Here is a 20,563-nt window from a genome sequence, read left to right on the forward strand (position 1 = left end):
CTAGCCTCCTTGAGCCCTTCCACCACCTGACTCTCCGATGGCAGTTCCCTGACAGTGGGGTATGGCGCTCATCTTGCTTTCAGGCCGAGGGAGTCAAATTTTGTTCATAGACAGATTTCCAGACCATGTGGTCAGCATGACTAAACCACTTCTGGCACAACAGAACACCGTGATGGAAGCCAGAGCACATGGAAACGCCATTTGCCTTCCCACCACGACGGTGCCTATTTATCTACTTGCACTGGTGTGCTTTTGAACTGCTAGGTTGGCAAGAACTGGGACAGAACAACAGGAGCTCACCCCTTCGCGGGGATTCGAACCGCCGACCTTCCGATCAGCAAGCCCAAGAGGCTCAGTGGTTTAGACCCAGCACCACCCACTTCCCATTTAAAAGTATGGAACTTGCTCCCACAGGAGGCAGAGATGGGCAGCAACCTAGATGGCTTTAAAAGAGGATTGGACAATTCCATAGAGGAGAGGGCTATGCCAAACTACCAGCTATGATGCCTCCATCGGCAGAGCCAGTAATGCTTCTGAATACCAGTTTCTGGAAACCACAGGAGGGGAGAGGGCTCTCGTTCTCGGATCCCGCTTGCGGGCTTCCCACAGGCATCTGGGTGGCAACTGTGAAGACAGGAGGCTATTGGTCTGATACAACAGGGTATTTGCATGGTCTTATGAGAGTGCTGTTGTGCTCAGATCTTGCTCATGTGCTTCCCGCTGGGGTGATTGTAAGAACAGGAAGGTGGAGCATGGCCTCCCATTGGCCTGATCCAGCAGATTCTGCTTATGATCTTACAGGCAATTGATCTGTGAAACTGCAGTCACATGTCCAGTTACAGTGGTACCTCAGTTTAAGAACAGCCCTGTTTATGAACTATTCGGTTTAGGAAAGCCACTTCCGCCCTGCAGAGGAGGTGGGGTTGCGGGCTTCATGGTCCCAGCCCCTGCGCGATTGGGGGAATCCCTGGCTGTGTCACCCCCTGGTCAGCCAATCGGCTAGCTCTGGGGGCGTGGCCTGCCCTATTTAACGCAGGCGTGGCCAGGAGTCTCCCTCTTTTGCCGCCTACCAGCTGTTCCTGTTTTTTGCTCTGCAAAACTGGAAGTAGTGTCTCAGTTTGCGAACTTTACCTCGGTCTAAGAACGGAAGCCGAATGGTGGAAGGGCACTGGCGATGAGAGGCCTCATTAGGGAAAGTGTGCCCCAGTTCAAGAATGGTTTCGGTTTAATAACAGACTTCTGGAATAGATTAAGTTCGTAAACTGAGGTACCACTGTATTTGGAAGCAGGGCCATTAAACATGGTGGGACTTACTCATGAGTAAAAACCCCTAGGCTGGCTGCACCATTCTTAACAACTAAGCAAACCTGGTGAATCAAAGGCAGTCAATGTGATTACGTCGCATTGTTCTGCAGAGATGATTCATTACAAGAGAGCCAGATCCCTTTGGCTGACATTGTCTTCCCAGCGTGTGCTGGGCTGGACACTGGAAGTAATCAGAGAGGTTGAGATGCCGCTGAAATCCACGTCTTACCAAGACAGGTCCTGCCGTCTGTGTGCAGACGAAAGCCTGGCTTGCATTCGCAGTAATAGGACCCCAGAGTGTTCACACATCTGTGCTGGCAGCCCCCATTGTGAACTTGGCACTCGTCAACATCTGGAAAGGAAGCAAAAATGGAAACAGTCAGAGCAGCGGGCACGGTGCAAGTTAAACTCAGCATTTGTGCCAGCCAGAAGCAGGAGTCCAGAGGAGCAGCCAGCCAGGCCAACGGACCAGGCTTAGGAAGATGTTGTCGCTATTCTGGGGTGGGATTCAATCGCGTATCAACAATTCAGGTTGCACAGTTAAAGTTTACTTGGTGGTCTTGCACAATGAGCCCAGTTCCTGCAAAACTGCAGTCAGGAAAGTGATGGGCATTGGAGTCTTGTGATACTTGCTTGACACAACACTGTCTAACCTCCCCATAAACAAGCCAGAGCAAATGCTTAATAAACAAGGTGTCTGGAAGCACTCCATGTTGCCATGTGCTCCATCATGAAGCTACAGATGTGCCTAATGAACATAGGAAGGTGCTTTATGCCAAGTCAGACCATTGGTCCATATGGCTCCATACTGGCTACACTGACTGGCAGCAGCTCTGACCCAATTTGTACCTCATCAGCTTATGTGTGGATTGTAACCAAGGTCCCCAGCCCTGAAGCAGCTTTTCAGCTAGCTTCCACAGGAAGGACAAAAGCCCTGTACAGGCACACACTGTCACACATTCAGACAATGAATGAAGAGAGGCACAGGGCCTATGCTTGATGGTCTCGCCTCAGTGTCCCCCTCCCTGCTAGCACCAACCCCAGCCTTCAGACCTTTCCTAAGGACCAGGTGGTTCTTGGAAAGTTGTCCCAAAGGAAATGGAGCGCTTCAGCTCAGAAAAAAAGTTCTTAGGGTATAAAACAGAAGAAGGAGGGGAGAGAGTTAGAAGACTGCTGGACTGGCTAAGTGAGAGATGGATATTGCTGGAAATTATTCTCTGGCTTGGATTTTAATCTAAACCAGGAAAGAATTCAGGGCCCCTAAATGCTCACATTTCTTTTATAACCCCTCAAAACTCCTATCCAAACCCTGGACAAGCAGGTTTTGCTAGCGACTCTACCCAGGGTTAACCATTCAGCTTCTTCTAACCAGCAGTCTAAACAATGTAATGCAATATGCATGCAAAATTTGGAAACTGCAGATCCAAAAGTTCCCTCCACATGTGCACATGCACGCACACACATACAAACTTTGGGGTTGATTTTGTTTCAGCTCTGTGGTGTGGAAAGGGGAGACCATGAGTCTCGAGCACATTCAAGCCCATGATGCTTATCTTCTGTTCTGGTTTTGGAGCATGGCTTTCCCCCTTTTTTCCTTTTGCAGTGGGGCGGGGAGAAGAGGCTTCCTCACAAATGTCCTCCTTCCATTTGGCCTTCTGCCCAGAAAGAAACGCACCAAGGCAAACACAGAAGATGCAGACAAAAGGCGTTTCCTGCCAGCAGAGAAATGGTGATGGACAATGTCTTTATATTTATTTTATTGCCCCTGTAGGGGTCAGTGGAGCCACCACTGAGAGAAGCTATCTCACCTCCCCCAAATGGTTCTTGTGGTTAATGAGAAGGGGCGCTTCTAGGACGCGGTCCAAATCCGGTTGCCCTCAATTGACAAGGACCCGGCCTTGCGGTCCAAAACGCTCTCAATTGGGCACAGAGAAGCTTCAAAAGCACGGCCAAGAAAGGTTGGCACTCACTCTTTTCCCAGCGTCCTGCTGGGAAATGATCAGATCCTCCTGCTTCAACTTCTGCACTAAAAAGGTTCAGAATCATCTGTCATGTTTCAAGGGAAACCGGGGGAATGCATTGAGACATTTCACAAGCTTTCGTTTGGTTGAGTGTTCAAAGGCAGAAAGAGAAGGAACGCAAAGATAAATTGTGTTGCAAACAGATTGCTGGCGGGAGGGCAGGAATCAAGAGTCAGAATCAAGGTGTGCTTGTCCTCAGTTCAACTTTACGTTCTTCTTTTCAACAGGGCTAAGGAGGCCATTTGTTTTCAAAATGTTCCCCCCTTTTCTTTATTAAAAACAAAACAAATTCAACACAGCTTATGGACAATGAAGACAGAGCAATCCTAGCATGGTCTTACAAAATAGCAAACTACATCTCTTCATCCTTGTGTACCTATGTATCAGGTGGGAGGAACTTCCAATGTGATCTTGCATAGGTCACTGTCCAAACCTCCGAACTCTCCCCAGGCCTAACCTCCTCTCCCCAGACCCTGTTTTGCATCCTTCTTGGGTGTTTACATGAACTAGCCTAATGTAGAGACATCACCTTGCTAACAAAGGTCCGTATAGTTAAAGCTATGGTTTTCCCAGTAGTGATGTATGAAAGTGAGAGCTGGACCACAAAGAAGGCTGATCGCTGAAGAATTGATGCTTTTGAATTATGGTGCTGGAGGAGACTCTTGAGAGTCCCATGGACTGCAAGAAGATCAAACCTATCCATTCTGAAGGAAATCAGCTCTGAGTGCTCACTGGAAGGACAGATCCTGAAGCTGAGGCCCCAATACTTTTGCCACCTCATGAGAAAAGAAGACTCCCTGGAAAAGACCCTGATGTTGGGAAAGATGGAGGGCACAAGGAGAAGAGGACGAGATGGTTGGACAGTGTTGTCCAAGCTACCAGCATGAGTTTGACCAAACTGCGGGAGGCAGTGGAAGACAGGAGCGCCTGGCGTGCTCTGGCCCATGGGGTCATGAAGAGCCGGACACGACTAAACGACTAAACAACAACAGCCTAATGTAGAAAGACAAAATTTGCACTCAATGCTTTGTCCATTTCCCCCCAATGCTAGTATATGGCCCCAAGATGGTTGTATGTGAGGAAAGGCGGCCCTCAGGCTGAAAAAAGGTTTCCCCACCCCTAGCTTGGAATACCTCGACATCTCCAGGTAGCAATGGGAGAGGCCTCCATCCGAAACCCTGGAGAGCTGCTGCCAGTCAGTGTGGACAATACTGAGCTAACTGAACCAGCCAGCTGGCTCAATACAAGGTAGCTTCCAATGCTTCTACTCTTGGCTACTTTCAAGAGCAGACTACCCTCCCTCTCTATCTTCTTGTCAGATCAGAGGGCACAGGGAAGAGGGAGAGAATAGACCTCCTACCTCTCTCCACCAGTTTATTCTCCTGAAAGTGCAGCCTTCAGGTCTCTCCTTGGCCTCTTCCCTCCCTTCAGATTGCTCAGGCTGCTAAACTACCAAAGGCAGTAAAAGGCTTGCTGCCTCTAATCAGCCCCAACCCTACCCACCTGTAGCCCATACTGGCTTAATGCTGTTGGAGTCAATTGCCAGCAAGCAGGTGGTCTAGCAGCTACAAATGTAGGAAGCTGTCTTTACAGAATCAGACCATTAAGTCCATGTGGCTCAATAGAGTATTTGTCAACACTGGGTCCCCATTTTCCCCAGCCAGCATATCCAGGGGTCAGGGGATGATGGCACTAGTTGTCCGAATGGCATCAGGGGACCCAAGTTTGAAGAACACTAGTCTACAATGAGTAGCTGTGTTTCTCCAAGGTCTCATGAAGGGATTTCACTGAGATGAAAGTGGAGTTGTCAGGGATCGAACCAGGAACTTCCTGCATGTGAAGCTGATGCTTTACCACTAAGCTGCAGCCCTTCCCAGCAATGTCTCATTGACCAGTTGACCAGAGGGAACGTCACCCCTTTTTCAGATCCTGAAGGAGAGGCTCCCAGCAGAGAAAAGATGCTTTTGGGACCCCCGGGGTGAGTGCAGAGCGGGCTGCTGGTCTCACCCTCCCACCTCTTAATTTTCATAACCGAATCTTCATTAGCATAATTGGCCAGTCTTGCATACGTTGGGATTTTTTCTCTGCAGCGTATTCTGACAACGGTGGGTGCGAGAGCGATGTTTAAAATGCGCAGCACATGGATAGCACACAGGGATAATTAGTGAGGGCAGATGAGGCAGAAGTAAAATGGTTACAATAGAATAGAATGCCATTGCCCTTGTGGCTGAAAGGCGTTTGGCGTGAACGAGTTTCTAAGATTAGCCCATCGAAAGGGCTCGGATGATTACTGGGCCAACAAGAGGGTTTAGTATTATTAGTATTAGTATTAGTATTAGTATTAGTATTAGTATTGATCCGCCCCTCCAACCAAACAGATAATGGCTACCATTTTGGATTAAGGTAGGAAAGGGCACCCCCTTACGTACTGAAGGGGAGCGCCACCCATCAGCCATGACCCTGCTAGAAGGGCAGGCAAAGGAGCCCCACGAAGCCCCTCCACACAAGAGAGGTTTGTAATCAGCACATGGCTGGTGAGGGGCATTGGTGATGGGTGTGGCAGCAGGATGTGGCTGATGGGTACTAGGTAAAGGTAAAGGTACCCCTGCCCGTACGGGCCAGTTGTGTCCGACTCTGGGGTTGCGTGTTCATCTCGCTCTAGAGGCCATGAGCCAGCGCCTTCCGAAGACACTTTCCAGGTCACGTGGCCAGCGTGACAAAGCTGCAGCTGGTGAGCCAACACCAGCGCAGCACACGGAAACACCGTTTACCTTCCTGCTATAAAGTGGTCCCTATTTATCTACTTGCACTTAAGAGTGCTTTCGAACTGCTAGGTGGGCAGGAGCTGGGACCGAACGACAGGAGCTCACACCGCCACGGGGATTCGAACCGTCGACTATACGATCGGCAAGTCCTAGGCACTGAGGTTTTACCCACAGCGCCACCCGCGTCCCTGCTGATGGGTACTACTGTCCCTCAATATATGCAGGACCTCTATGCCAAGCAGGGTTGCATGGTCAGTGGGTGTGGCTGGGCTAGCCCACACTGCTTCCGTGCTCTTTTAATGCCTGGACTCCCCTCCTGTCGCATGATAAGCACATGCTCCAGTTTGTGTATACGTCTGACCACACTTTGAAATTCATACTTCTCTGAATCTTGCAGACACGTAATCATATGTACAAAAATGCATATACTGGGGTGAAGTGTGTCAAAAAACAACTCTTGGCTAACAACTCTTTGATGCAAATATCTTAGATCCAGGGTTGGGGGCACTATGCAGATGTGGCCCTCCAGATGTCTCCATCTGGCCCTCTGGACTCTCCATGGGCCACACACCCACCCCACCACCACCGCTGACTCTGCTCTGCACCCATGTGTTTTTGCCTGCCAGGAACGTATCCTTAAACTCAGGTGATTCACCTTGGTTCCCTGAATAGAGAACAGAGTGAGGCATGTTTGTTGGACAGTCTGTGTAGAAACTAACCTGCTGTACAAATATATAATTTGCATCTACAGATAGGGCTGGAATGCTCCCCATCTGAAACCACGGAAAGCTGCTGCCTTTCGTCGTAGACAATGTTAAGTTAGATGGATACTATCTCAGTATCAGGCAGCTTCTAATGTTTCCGTGTCTTAAGGGAAGGGCCATATCTCAGTGGTGGAGCAACTGTTTGGCATGTAGAAGGTCCCAGTTTTGACCCTCAGCATCTCCAGGTAGGACTGGGAATGGCCTGAAACCCTGGAGAGCTGCTGCCAGTCAGTGTAGACAATGCCCAGCTAGATGGACTAATAGTCTGGCTCGGTATGAGGCAGGAGCCGCTGATCCTGTTTCTTCTCTTGTGTTGCTAACTTGACAAATGACTGGATAGTACATAATCTGGTATATTCATAGACTAATGCCGAATTGTCCTTTAAACCTACTATGGTCTACTCTGACTGGCAGCAGCTCTCTCTGTGTTCACTGACTGAGAAGGGTCTTTCCCATACCTGCTACCTAACCCTTTCAGCTAGCGCTGCCAGGGTCTGATGTAGGTGTTCCACAAATGAGCTGTGCTCCCTCCCCATACAGGGAACGGAATACACAACCACACGTCAACCTTCATAAGTGTTATGTATTCAGTGGTCTGTGTTTGCCTGAGCTTGAGTCTGGACTAAAGACTCTGAGCTCCTGTGTTCTGATTCGATACATGATGTCCAGTCACAGAACATTTCAAGATTTGGGCCTCTGCCATTGGCCCTTGAACTCTGAGTCATGATTCGCAGCTAGGAACTTTAGACAGCCAATCATGTTGGGAGTGGGAGTGGCCCAGGCTTTCCGGAATGTATATAGGCAGCTGCTTTGCCCCTGTTTCCTAGTTATGTAGTTCAATAAAGCTACTTGCTGTTATCACTGTGTCTTGCCTCGTGGGAAACCACCAACACTTCAATAAGCATCTGATACTACCTATGGACTCCTGCCAACCTAGCAGTTCGAAAGCACATCAAAGTGCAAGTAGATAAATAGGTACCGCTCTGGCAGAAAGGTAAACAGCATTTCCATGCGCTGCTCTGGTTCGCCAGAAGCGGTTTAGTCATGCTGGCCACATGCTCGGCCAATAAAGCAAGATAAGCGCCGCAACCCCAGAGTTGGCCACAACTGGACCTAATGGTCAGGGGTCCCATTACCTTTACCTTACCACCTATGGACACAGCTGTACCCTACCTGAAGCTGATGATTCACTTCCCCAGTGCAGTAAAGGTTCAGGATTAAGTGCAGAAAAATGGTGAGGACAAAGGAAGAGGCAGAAATTCAATTCAATTTTTCAGTGGCGTAGCGTGGGTTGTCAGCACCCAGGGCAAGGCAAGTAATTTGCACCCCCTAACCTGTGGATTTGTGCCCCCTAACCTGTGGATTTGTGCCCCCTAACCCTAACCCCCAGATGTTGCGCCCGGTGTGGCCGGCCCCCCCTGCACCCCCACGCTACGCCACTGCAATTTTCATTTAAAGGCAAACCTATCTGCTTTGCACTTTCCGAAATATGCCATGAACCAAAACACAACCATGCTTTGAAATTCGTACTCCTCTGAATCTTGCAGGCACGTAATCATATGTACAAAAATGCATATACAGTACTGGGGTGAAATGTGTAAAAAAACAAATGTGTATATTTGTGAAAATAACATTCCAAAATGCATTGTGTGTGGGAGGGGAATCACTTTGCAAACATGCACAAATTCATGTATATGAAAAATGTATATATTAGGAGAAATTTGCACTAAAATGCCGCTGGGTTTTCACAGAGACATTTGTTTTAAACAAGGAGTTTTCAAAATGATGGGGAAATGTAGACAGATGAGCTGCAGGCTGGGCTGGAAAAATGAGAGAATGAAAAAATGAGACCGAAACCACAATTGACAGACTGGCCCATCCCTGGCGAGGACGGGCGTCCTCAGCTCACCTGCTCCGATTACAAACTTGAAGCAACAGAAACCTTTGCTTGAAGTTATGAATGAAGGAAATGGGAAGGAGCTGGGGCAGGAATGACGTGCCAGTTGATAATTAAAGTGATTCCCCCGCCCCTCAAAGGCATGGGCACAAAAACACCCTTAAACCAGATTAATCATGTTGATCAACTTCTTTGACTAGGCTCTGTGCAAATTCTTTGGCTCCAGCAGAACCCAAGGAAACGTGGCAAAAGTGCCAGGCAGAGGCAGACATCAGCACAGACTGCCATGGCCCAGGGGCACCACTGCAGCCAAGGGGTGTGCAGACCTCTCTGGCACTGGAGCTGTGAGCCGCTCCTCAAATGAGAACCGATATAGCTCACAGGACTTATGCAGAGCTGCAAAACCTAAACCTTGCTGGGAGATTTCAGTTTGTGCAATTAAAGTGGATTCAAAGACAATGTTGGGACGTGGGTGGCGCTGTGGGTTAAACCACAGAGCCTAGGGCTTGCCAATCAGAAGGTTGTCGGTTCAAATCCCCGCAACGGGGTGAGCTCCCGTTGCTCTGTCCCAGCTCCTGCCCACCTAGCAGTTTGAAAGCACGTCAGAGTGCAAGTAGATAAATAGGTACCGCTGTGGCAGGAAGGTAAACGGTGTTTCCGTGTGCTGCACTGGTTCGCCAAAAGTGGCTTAGTCATGCTGGGCACATGACCTGGAAGCTGTACGCAGGCTCCCTCGACCAATAAAGCAAGATGAGCGCCACAACCCCAGAGTCGTTCACGACTGGACCAAATGGTCAGAGGTCCCTTTACCTTTACCTTTAAGGACAATGTTGCCTAAGAGCCACAAATCTATGAAAATAAAAGAAACAGGCTTGAAGAATGATGGGGAGAGGCATTCTATTTTTTTTCTTTATCTGTTGCACCCTGGAGCTCATGGTGGTTTACATGCTTCTCTTCCCCCTTATTTAATACTCACAGCAACCCCATGAGGTAGGTCAGGCTCAGTGTGAGTGACTGGCCACCAAGGTCACCTAGTGAGCTTCATGGTCAAGAAGAGGTGACGACTTCTTCAGAGGATATGGAGGGGAGCAGGATGTCGCATATGTGATGTCACAGGGAGCCAGGGGGTGGAGCCAAACACCCTCTGAAAATTGAGGGAGCCCAGTCCCTTTAAAAAATACATGAGGGGAACTGTCTTGGCCCATAGGAATCGGTGCCTATGAGGCCAAGGAGAGATTTGAACCCTGGTCTCTCCCAGGTCCTAGTCCGACACACTTCCAATGCAGTTTTCAAATGCATTGAAAACTGTAGGATGAACCAATGCAAGCACATCCATACAGATATAGAATGAATACTCATTGTTATATAATGTTCCTGCTCCTATACAGTGGTACCTCTGGTTGCGAACGGGATCTGTTCCGGAGGCCCGTTCACAACATGAAATGCCTGCAACCTGAAGCACCATATCTGCGCAGGTGCGTGGCGCAATTTGGTGCTTGTGCACATGCACAAAGGGCGAAACCCGAAAGTAACCCTTTCCAGTACTTCCGAGTCACCACGGGATGCAACCTGAAAAAACGTAACTTGAAGCAAACGTAACATGAGGTATGACTGTACTACGGAATTCCCTCCCAAGGGAGGCCAGACTGGCTCCCTCCTCATTCTCTTTCCGCCTGCCTTCCTTCTTACCTTCCTGTTCAGACAGGCCTTTGGAAACTAAGGTGCAGGCTATGCTGATCATTGAACAGCTGTCGGGACAAACACCAATTTAATTGCTGGTTTTAGATGCATTGCGCTGTGTTTTCATCGATGCTTTTAACTTGTTGGTTTTAGCCTTCTTTATTTTATAATTGATTTTATTTTTTAATGTCACAAGCTGGCTTGTATTCCAGCTTGGGAGAAAGGTGAGACGGAAGTACGTTACTTAAATAAACAGTAAGTAAATAAATTACAACAAATGCTCAATAGAGACCAGAAATGATCTAAATGCTGCATAATCCTTGTGCAAGCAAATCAGGAGGAATGCTCAGTAAATAGGTCAACTGGAGGAGCCCTAAGTCACCTTTGAAACATAGAAGTGCACGCACATGCATGCATGCACTATAAAGGCCGAAACCTTTTAGCTTGTTCTTGCAGGAAATGTGCTCCAAGCTATTAACAGGGTGGCGGAGACGGGGGAACTTTACTTTTACATTGCAAATCCTCTGGTTCTTTTCTTTCCATGTGAACAGGGGCCATTTATGCCTCAGAAGATGATTTGTTGTTGCCTTTTATTCCGCTCTACCACTCTGCAGAGGAAGCTTGCTGGTTGGCACACTTGGCACAGTGCCCCCCTCTGCAATAGCTGCCAGTGCTCCTTTAGCGCTTTTCAGAACAGAAAACAAAAATGGGATGTTCCGGAGCTGCAGCCATGAACAATTTTGCCTGGCTTTCTCAGTTACAGCTGCTCAGAAGCTGCCACTACACAGTCAGGCATGAAAGCACACTCCAATGGGGCTACATGATGACATCCTTACATTTTTATTATATATAGAGAAATATTGCAGATCAATGAAGATATGAGACGGATGAGACTATACATGCAGAAGTGACACAGATATAGTGTAGGCAACACTGCACTAAATGGACCAATAGTCTGACAGTACAAGGCAGATTCAAATGCTTCTATATCTTAAGGGCTGTAGGTCCATGATAGAGCATCTGCTTTACACACAGAAAGTTTGAGGTTCAATCCCCAAATTCTGCAGTTTGAAAAAAGGAACATGCAGCAGAAAATATCTCTATCTGAGACTCCAGAGAGCCTCTGCCTGTCAGCACAGATAATAGTTGGCTTTCTGAACCAATGGCTTGGCTGAATAAGCTTGTTCACACATTACACCGAACACAGGCACAAGCTGTCTCCAAACACACCTAAGACTTTGTGTGGAAGAGCACATGTGGTTGAGCTGTACTGCTAAACTATAGCGTAGACAATACCCTACTTAGATGTTGCGTGTGAATGCCCACATGGGTGTACAGCTTAACTAATTAATTTACAAAGCCCTGAACAACTTAGGTCCTAGGTACCTTAGGGATCACCTGAACCCTCATATTTCAACTCAATCACGGAGATCATCTACCAGCGCGTTGCTGGTCATTGCCAGAGTTGGCGAGGCTTATTTGACAACAAAAGGGAACCCAGCCTTTAGTCTTATTGGCCTGGTCCTGTGAAACACTCTGCCAATAGAGATTCAGAAGGCGCCTTCTGCATCAGCTTTCCAACACCTGGTGAAAACTTTTTCTGTGCTGTCAGGCTTACACAGGCAATTAAGAATATTTTCCTGATTTCTGATTTTAACTTTTTATATCTGGTTTATATTGTACGGTTTTAGGTAGCATTGCTGTGAACTGTTTCGATGCTTTATGAATTAACAATCTATAAATAGTTGTCTTAACTAACGACTGTGTATACACACTGTATACTCCCTGAATGTAACAGGTAAACCCTCCCAGGATAATGTGACTTTATACCATGGAAAACACCCCAGCTTGGTAGGATTGGAAAGGGTCATCAAGTCCAACTCTCTGAAAATGCAAGAATCACGGCTAACATATCCCTAACAGACGGCCATCCAATCTCTGTTTTAAAATCTGCCATGAAGGAGAGTCCACCACCTTCTATGGGAGCCCATTCCACTCTCAAACCGCTCTTCCCATCCACAAGTCACCTCTCATCATATATATATGTGCCAATAGCAAACTATCAATCAAGTTGATTAGTGAAATGCAGTTAAGGATTAAAGGGCCCATCCCTGCCAGTCAAGGAAGGCCAATCATACCTGCTGTCATTTGGAAACAAAATAATAAGAATCAGCCGGGATCCTGTGATACCTGTCCCGAGGCAGGGGAGAGAAAAAAGGTTCATGCATTTAAAAAGCTATGCTGTTGTACAGGCAGCCAACAGCGCTCCTGGAGTTGTGAACAAAACAAGCTGTACCTTACCTGGCCTCCGCTCAGAGTGGCCCACGCTGCCGTATCCTGCCTGCCCCAAATAGCACGGGTAACAGTTTCTCCAGAGGTAGCGGTAGTGCAGGGCGGTAGCTTGGGGGATGCTGTGCAAAACAGCTGCACAGCAGAATAGCAGTATCCAAAACTCTGCCGGCTGCTTGTGTCCCATAGCACAAAACCTAATCCAATTTTAATTAATTATTTTTTTTAAAAAAAAAAAGTGCAGGGGTGGTGGTGGAGAGGTTTAAGAAAAGCCAGACCCCAGCGCAGCAGAAGGAAAACGGTTAAGCTGCAAGGTTTCCATGTGCATGCATGGGAAATGCTTTTAAAAGAGAGAGAGAGAGTTGCAAAGCAAATCCCTCTTCTCTTTGCTCAAACGTTGCTATTGTTTGCAGCTTGGAGACAAATTCCTTCTTCGGTGAGGATGCCCTGATGTACACACCATGTCTCTGTGAAACAGCCACCCGCTTGCTTACAAGCACACATGTCATTGGGGAGGAGGCTTTTCAGAGCAACACTCCCACACGGACTCCTCTATTAAAAAAAAGTAAATGTTCTCAACTTTCGATCCGCCCCCTGCAGGTAAAAAAGACCAAACCCACAGTGGCTTTTCTGCCCCCTTCTTCTCTCTCACAACACAAATTATCTTTCTCTCCCCTGTTCTATCTGGGCTACTCTAAGAAAAGAAAAGAAAAAAGTGTGACACTGCATCACACACACACACACACACAATTATGCCTGAGAAGCAAAGGAATTCTGGCTGATGGGCTCTGGGGCATTATTGAGTTCCTGGCTTGGGGCCAATCTGGATTCTAAAATTGGCCATGTAAACAAGAAAAGAAACCAGGAGAGTCAGGGGGGAAAGGGGAGGGCGGTCTTTAAATCAACACCACATTTTGGAAAGTCCTGCTTAGAATCAGTGAAATATTCCAAAGTTCCTTCTCTCTCTCTCTCTCTCTCTCTCTCTCTCTCTCTCTCTCTCTCTCTCTCTCTCTCCCTCCCTCCCTCCCCCTCCACACACACACACACACACACACACACACTTACTCCGGGAAGGAGTTTTGCTTTTTGAGACAATGAAATATTCCCGACTGAATATTTCAAAGCCAAATGGGAGAAAGTCACACCAAACTGAAAGGGTTGTATTAATCCTATGCAAGGTAGACAAATTGAAAATAATGGACACGACAAACAGGCTCACCACTGTGAATAAGGTTGGCTACAACCCATTCTTATCAGGTTAGCCCTACTCAGGGTAGACCCATTGAAACCAATGTAATGATTTCAATAATGATTTCAATGCCATGCCCAGTAATTTCCATTGATCTATTCGGGGGGGGGGGCTAACATTAGATACAACCTATTTTGTTGTTTTGGTTTTGTTGTTCTGTTTTTCTGGACAAATTGGTCTGCATATTTTAATCACGCTTTATATAAAATAAGACTTGTACACCATTTGGAGGTTTGTTTGGTGTGTGCTTTTTTAGGTTTGTACATTTTCTAAATAAATACATGCCCACCCAAAACAGCTTGCAATCAGTAATGACCCAAGGATTAAAACAGTAATACGAAATTGAAAAACTTGAAACTACAGCTCAGCAACACACACAGACAGATGCACAGAGAAAAAGAGTGTCAGAAAAAAATAACTCAGTCAGACTCATCACCCAGCTAATCTGCATAATGACCAGAAGACCAAGTTGGGGAGGGGGGAGATAGTTCTTCAGGTATGTCTGAAAAGCTAGAAATGTAGAGATTTGAGATTTGACAAGGGTCTAATGGAAGGGAATCCCACAGCCCTGGGGCTCTCTCCCTCGTGGAACACCTACCCAATTAACCTATGGGAAGAACCTTTGAAGCAAATCTTAAATTGCGGGCAGGGATGTTGTGGGGGCAAGCAGACCAATAAGTAGCTTGGGGGGTTCAAATGCAAAATGCAACACTTTCAACTGAGTTTGGAAACCCAAAGGTTTGGGAGTGTAGCTTATTAGGATTTAAAATAAAATAAAAATATGGACTAATAAATATCCCATTTCATTTGCAGCCTTATAAACACAGTCGGGTTATTTTATATGTTTTTTCCATATTTTCTCAAAGTTGCATAGTTAAATTTAGGGTCTTGGAATGTAAAGACCCTTTGTTGACTGGTATTGAATTGGTATTCTTTGGGATACAAAAGGCATTGTGTAGACAAGGTGCAAATATCATTTATCCGGCGCAGTATTTGACAGACTGGGCCACTTCAAAGCCTGTTCATGGGAGGCATTGAGTTGTATCCAGTGCAAGTCTTACTCACAGTAGACCCATTCAGTAACTTAAGACCTATGACTAACTTAGGCTTATTAATTTCAATAGGTCTGTTTTGACAGCAGGATACAACCCACATAAGCAGAGCCTGCTGGATCAGGCCAATGGCCAACATCCTGTTCTCATAGTGGCCAACTGGATGCCTTTGGGAAACCCACAAACAGGACTTGAGCACACCAGCACTCTCCCCTCCTGTGGTTTCCAGCAGCTGGTCCTTGGAAGCACCTGCCTCTGACGGTGGAAAGAGAACATAGCCATCCCAGCTAGTAGCCATTGGAAGCCTTATCCGCCATGAATTTGTCAACCTTCTGACGATCTCCAAGTTGGTTGCCATCACGGAATCTTGTGGGAGTGAGTTCCGTAGTCTAACTATGAGCTGCATGAAGAAGTCCTTTCTTCTATCTGCCTTGAATCTTCCAACCTTCAGCGCCACTGGCTGTCCACAAGTCCTAGTGCTAGCGAGGATTCCCCGCTGGCTCCTCAAAAGTTCTTTTCATCTTACCTTGACAACAAGAACTGGCCTGCCCCACTAAGACCCAACTATCTGCACTAATCCATGCGTGAACAGCAATCCACACATATTTCTGAACAGGGGTGGGCGGTGGGGGCACTCAGTGAGTCATCCAGCTTCACAGACTTGAATCGTACGCATCTGACCACATGCTCACTCATGGTTGGGTGAGGCCGTGTGGAAAGGGTACGCTGCCAAGACGAGCGGCTTTTGTGTGCTCCGTGCACACACTCGGCTAAGCACACCCCCGGCTCCGCGCATGTTATGCAGGAAGGAATCTGTCAAACCTTTCAGGGCGTGACTGCCTGCGTCACACCCACCCAACGTTATTTGGATGGGCACCCTGGTGGAAGCCGGCAAAGAACAGAGGGTTCTCTTGGGAAATATGAAGCCATGCAGCAACCTGCCTCTGGAATGAACATGGCAACAGAACAGTGAACACACAGAGCTTTTTTGAATAACGTAAAGGCAGAACTTGCTCTTGGAACGATTATATACAGTGGTACCTCGGGTTACAGATGCTTCAGGTTACAGACTCCGCTAACCCAGAAATAGTACCTCAGGTTAAGAACTTTGCTTCAGAATGAGAACAGAAATTGCTCGGCGGCAGCGGGAGGCCCCATTAGCTAAAGTGGTACCTCAAGGTTAAGAAGAGTTTCAGGTTAAGAACGGACCTCCAGAATGAATTAAGTTCTTAACCCGAAGTACCACTGTATATATAAAATAGCTACACTTCCAGGTAACAGCCTGAAGCAAAGAAGCCTACATGGATTTGACTGCACAAATTAATCAGCCCTGGGCTTCTTCCAGATACTTGCACAATTCCTTCCTTTTCTGTCTGCATTGATTTAATTTACCCAAAACACTACTAGGCATGATTCTGAAGATCAGGGGCGGGGAACCTCCAGCCCAGGGGCAAAAGGTGGCCTTGCATGCTCCTTGTTAAATTCTCAGGTAATAGAAGACAAGGTTACTCACTTCATAGGCTCAGAACAAGAGGCTGTTTCTTGGAGAACACAGCAGCATCCATTGCCTTGCATCGATCTGCACAGTAGTGTTACAGGTGCCACACAACACTCGTTTTTAATTTGTAAGAAATTGGTATTTTATTCCTCGGGGGCACAATGGGTCAGTAGGTGGTTTGAGCCCACCCAGGTCAGAATTCCTGCATTGCAGGGGGTTGGACTAGATGAGCTTTGGGGTCCCTTCCAACTCTACAATTGTTTGGTTCTGTAATTCTAATCTGGTAGCACCTTCGCTGGAATTCCCTGTACCCTTCTCCCTGTGTTTCAGGCTCCCTCCCCTGTGCTCTTCTTGGCGTCTGCTGTAAACTGTTTTTGTTTAGACAAGCCGACCCAGACATGCAGAATGCTTGATCTGTTTTGAGTTTATTGCTGATTTTATCATCTGAATGTTTCAAAAGAGTTGTCTTTACTGCTCTTACTGGTAATTTTATTGTTTTCCTCTCTTTGTAAACTACTTTCTTTTTTTTTTACCATCAAGCTGTGCATGAATTTTATGAAATAATTTCATACTTATTAAGTAAGTAAATAAAGACTGCGTAGGAAAAAGGAGGGAGATGCAAGGACAAGCCAAAAAGTGGCAACTTAGTTTCAGTCCATAACAACTGGAGACAATATTTAACCTAGTCTCAAGCCATGACTATGGCGCTGTGGGTTAAACCACAGAGCCTAGGACTTGACGATCGGAAGGTCGGCGGTTCAAATCCCCGCAACGGGGTGAGCTCCCGTTGCTCAGTCCCTGCTCCTGCCAACCTAGCAGTTCGAAAGCATGTCAAAGTGCAAGTAGATAAATAAGTACCGCTCCAGCGGGAAGGTAAACGGCGTTTCCGTGCGCTGCTCTGGTTTGCCAGATGTAGCTTAGTCATGCTGGCCGCATGACCAGGAAGCTGTATGCCGACTCCCTCGGCCAATAAAGCGAGATGAATGCCACAACCCCAGAGTCGGCCACGACTGGACCTAACAGTCAGGGTCCCTTTACCTTTACCAAGCCATGACTATACCTCTCTCTAACAGGTTGTTGAGACTGCCCAGGCCACTGCAACCCTCCCTAGGCCACGCATCTCATTGGCCCTGTACAAAGATAAGAAGCATGACTTCTGCCCCACAGACTTTGGCCCCTGTCCCCACCCACCACCAACATGCAGCCCCTAATAGGTTGCCAATGAAATAATGTGGTCCTCAGGACAGAAAAGTTTCCCTGTCCCTGTTATAAATGCAGGCTATAAAACAACTGCCCTCAGCACATGGGTTTGCATCTCATGCAAAGATTATTTGCATTCATCGCTCCGCCCGCTTTTTCTTCTGGCCCTGCCCACCACTCGACCGTGGTCCCCAGAAGGTAGCCCAGAATGAAATGTGGCCCTCAGGGTAGAAAAAATTGCACATTCTTGGTTTGGTTAAAAACTTAAAAGCAGGGATAAGGAATCGGCTGGCTCCTTGAGCTTTCTTAATGACATTGCAATGGTCAGGATATTTTAAATCAAGACACTGCTTATTCATATGAGAAGGCCCTTAAACCTTGCTAAGAATCTTAAAACATCCCTCTCCCTGCCCCATAGGCTCCTGCCCCCCAACGCAGCAATCTCTTTGGATGGAACCAGATTCCCTTAGGCATTTTTTATTTTCATTCTTTTTTCACCATGAATTCTTTCCTCGGGAGCTTGAGCCAGAGCTGGGAACCCAGCAAGTATCCTCGCTGCACTTTCTTGCGTGTTCTTGCGAGAACAATTAAATGCAAATGTTACTCCGCTGAGACATATACTCTCCCTCTCCCCCCCCCCCGCCGCTGCCCATTAATCAGTCACAGAAGCTCTCTTTGGCGGCTGAAGAAATCGAAACCCACCCACATGCCCGAGCGGCAGATACACAAGCAAACCTTCCTTGGTTTTTTTTATTAATACAACCTGTTGAAAGACAAGATTATCGGGCAAATTGCTCTGTTATGATGGTGGGGGCGATGGTTTTCCCAGTCCTTTCAGTGCTGGTGATGGAGACGATGGGGTAAAGGAATGGGGAAGTGGGAAGCATGGATAAAGATCAAGGCAAAGCTCCGTCCCCCTTAGCTGGGCTCAGTTCTCTATGAAGAGGAGAGGTTTAGCCTCATTGACTCCTTGAAGTCCATTCATGGGTGGGCAGGCCTTTCCTGTGGAAGTTGTTACCTGAGCATCCACAGGCTTTTACAAAAGCATCAATGCTTTTATTCACACAGCGAGCTAGAGACAAACCATTCCTGTGTGACAGGAAAAGGATGCCTATGGTACAGTCAGTTTATTTCCCTGCAACTCATTTTCATTCATTGTTCCAATCCGGCCCATTTCCACAATGAGGGCATTTAAAACACACACACACATGCATGTGCACATTTAAATATGTAAAGAGAGAGAGTCGCTCTTGCACTCCGGTTCCACTTGCAGGCTTCCCCTTCGCATGTATTTCATAGAATCATAGAACTGAAGAATTGGAAGGGGCACCCAAGCGCCATCTAGTCCAGCCCTCTGAAGTGCCACTGTGAAAACAGAGTGCTGGACCGGGTGGGCCTTTGGCCTGATCCAGCATGTATTAGTGAAAATGACATGCCAAAAAGAAAAGAAAAATGCATTACATTGGGGAAAACTGCATTGTAAAAAAAAAAAATCTGTAAATTAGGTTGCGTTGCATAGGAAAATGTGCACTATTAGATGGAATCCACATCTCATTGCTGATTAATTTTCATGGGGACTTTAAAAAATGATTGTAAACTGATGTGGAAATGTGGAGAACTAGCCAAATAAGAGACCAAGAAAAACTGAAATGGACAGGTTAGCCCCGCCATGACAGGCAGTGCCTGAGTCCAGGTGCATTGCAAAAGAATTAAAATTAGTGTTGCGCACCAGATCCGGGCCAGATCCTGGGTTGACCTGGGATTCAGCTGGATTGGATTGAGGCAGCCTCTGTTCAGACCTACCTGGAACAATCCAGGGTGCTCAAAAGGGGGGGGGGGGGTTGGCAGTGAGAAGGAGGGGAGGAGAAGGAGATATCCAGGCAGCCTGTGTGCATGTTCTTCTCCCCTCCCACCATGTTTAATCAGGGTTAAAAACCCAAATTAAATACTGTGCACCCAGTTCAGGTTGGATTGAGATTGCTTCAGAACTCTGGATGAAGCCCCAAATCCAATCAGGGGACCTGTACACAATCCTAATTTAAACAGCATTTTCAGTGTTGACACCCATAGCAGAAGAATAAGCAGCCCTATCACAACCAAGGTCAGGGTTAAAGGGCCTTATAAATGGGAGTGGGGGACCCTGGCAAGTGCCCCCACAAACCTGGAGCCAGCCCCCCAGTAGGTGTTTTGGGGGGCACAGGAAGCTGAGGGGTACTCTGTGTGCCCAACGATTTCCCCCCTTTTTCCTTTTCAGCAGCAACGCTCATAAAAGCAGAAATTGCTTTTCTGGAATGCTTGTCGCATTGTGCCGCCGAGGAAAGGAAAGCTTCTCTTTCAGAATCACAGACATTTCCGCAGTATCGATTTGGCTGCGGAAAAATTCCAAATTAAAACGTGCGGTTTTGGAGCGCAATGAATACCATTTTGAAATGGTACACTGGGCTGGCCTGTGCCAGGAGCCAGAGAACACTTTTATGCTCAAGAAATAAACCCACCCTCGAGTCATTTTTAGCAAGGCTGAATCAAATGAGAACCAAATTCTTAAGCACCCGTGGCCTCTGCCTTCTGAATCGCAAAGCTAACTGACTGCCACATCGAGCCTGCTTCTGATTCAAAACTGTATTTCCCCAAGCCAAAGTGATTTCCTAGAAGACACAGAACTGTTTCAGAAAAAAAGGAGCAAGTTGTACAGTCAGCAGACAGTTTTTTTCTCCATGGGCAGTTTGACAAGCTCATCATCCCTTCTTCCTTCCACTGTCTCCCGGCTGGAAGCACAAATAGACTTCACTGGGAAGTATTGTGCCCGATATGATACAAGGGGATGTGATGGTTTTCTTGCTAGT

At 47.1% G+C, this 20,563-nt stretch overlaps 1 protein-coding gene across 5 annotated transcripts in view; it reads right to left on the reverse strand.

Annotated features, from left to right (window-relative positions):
• The window catches only part of MEGF6 (multiple EGF like domains 6), a 213,913-nt gene that overhangs the window by 85,365 nt on the left and 107,985 nt on the right, over window positions 1-20,563 (reverse strand). For 4 of the 5 annotated variants that reach the window (XM_081923410.1, XM_081923409.1, XM_081923411.1 and 1 more), the window contains one exon: window positions 1,535-1,657. In XM_081923410.1, coding sequence (XP_081779536.1) covers window positions 1,535-1,657 — 123 coding nt within the window. Of the gene's footprint in view, window positions 1-1,534; window positions 1,658-12,733; window positions 13,228-20,563 lie in introns of those variants that run through there. The other variant, XM_081923413.1, reaches the window with a different exon arrangement.

Source organism: Podarcis melisellensis, assembly GCF_964234715.1.
Source record: "Podarcis melisellensis genome assembly, chromosome: 8".
Classification (NCBI taxonomy): domain Eukaryota; kingdom Metazoa; phylum Chordata; class Lepidosauria; order Squamata; family Lacertidae; genus Podarcis; species Podarcis melisellensis.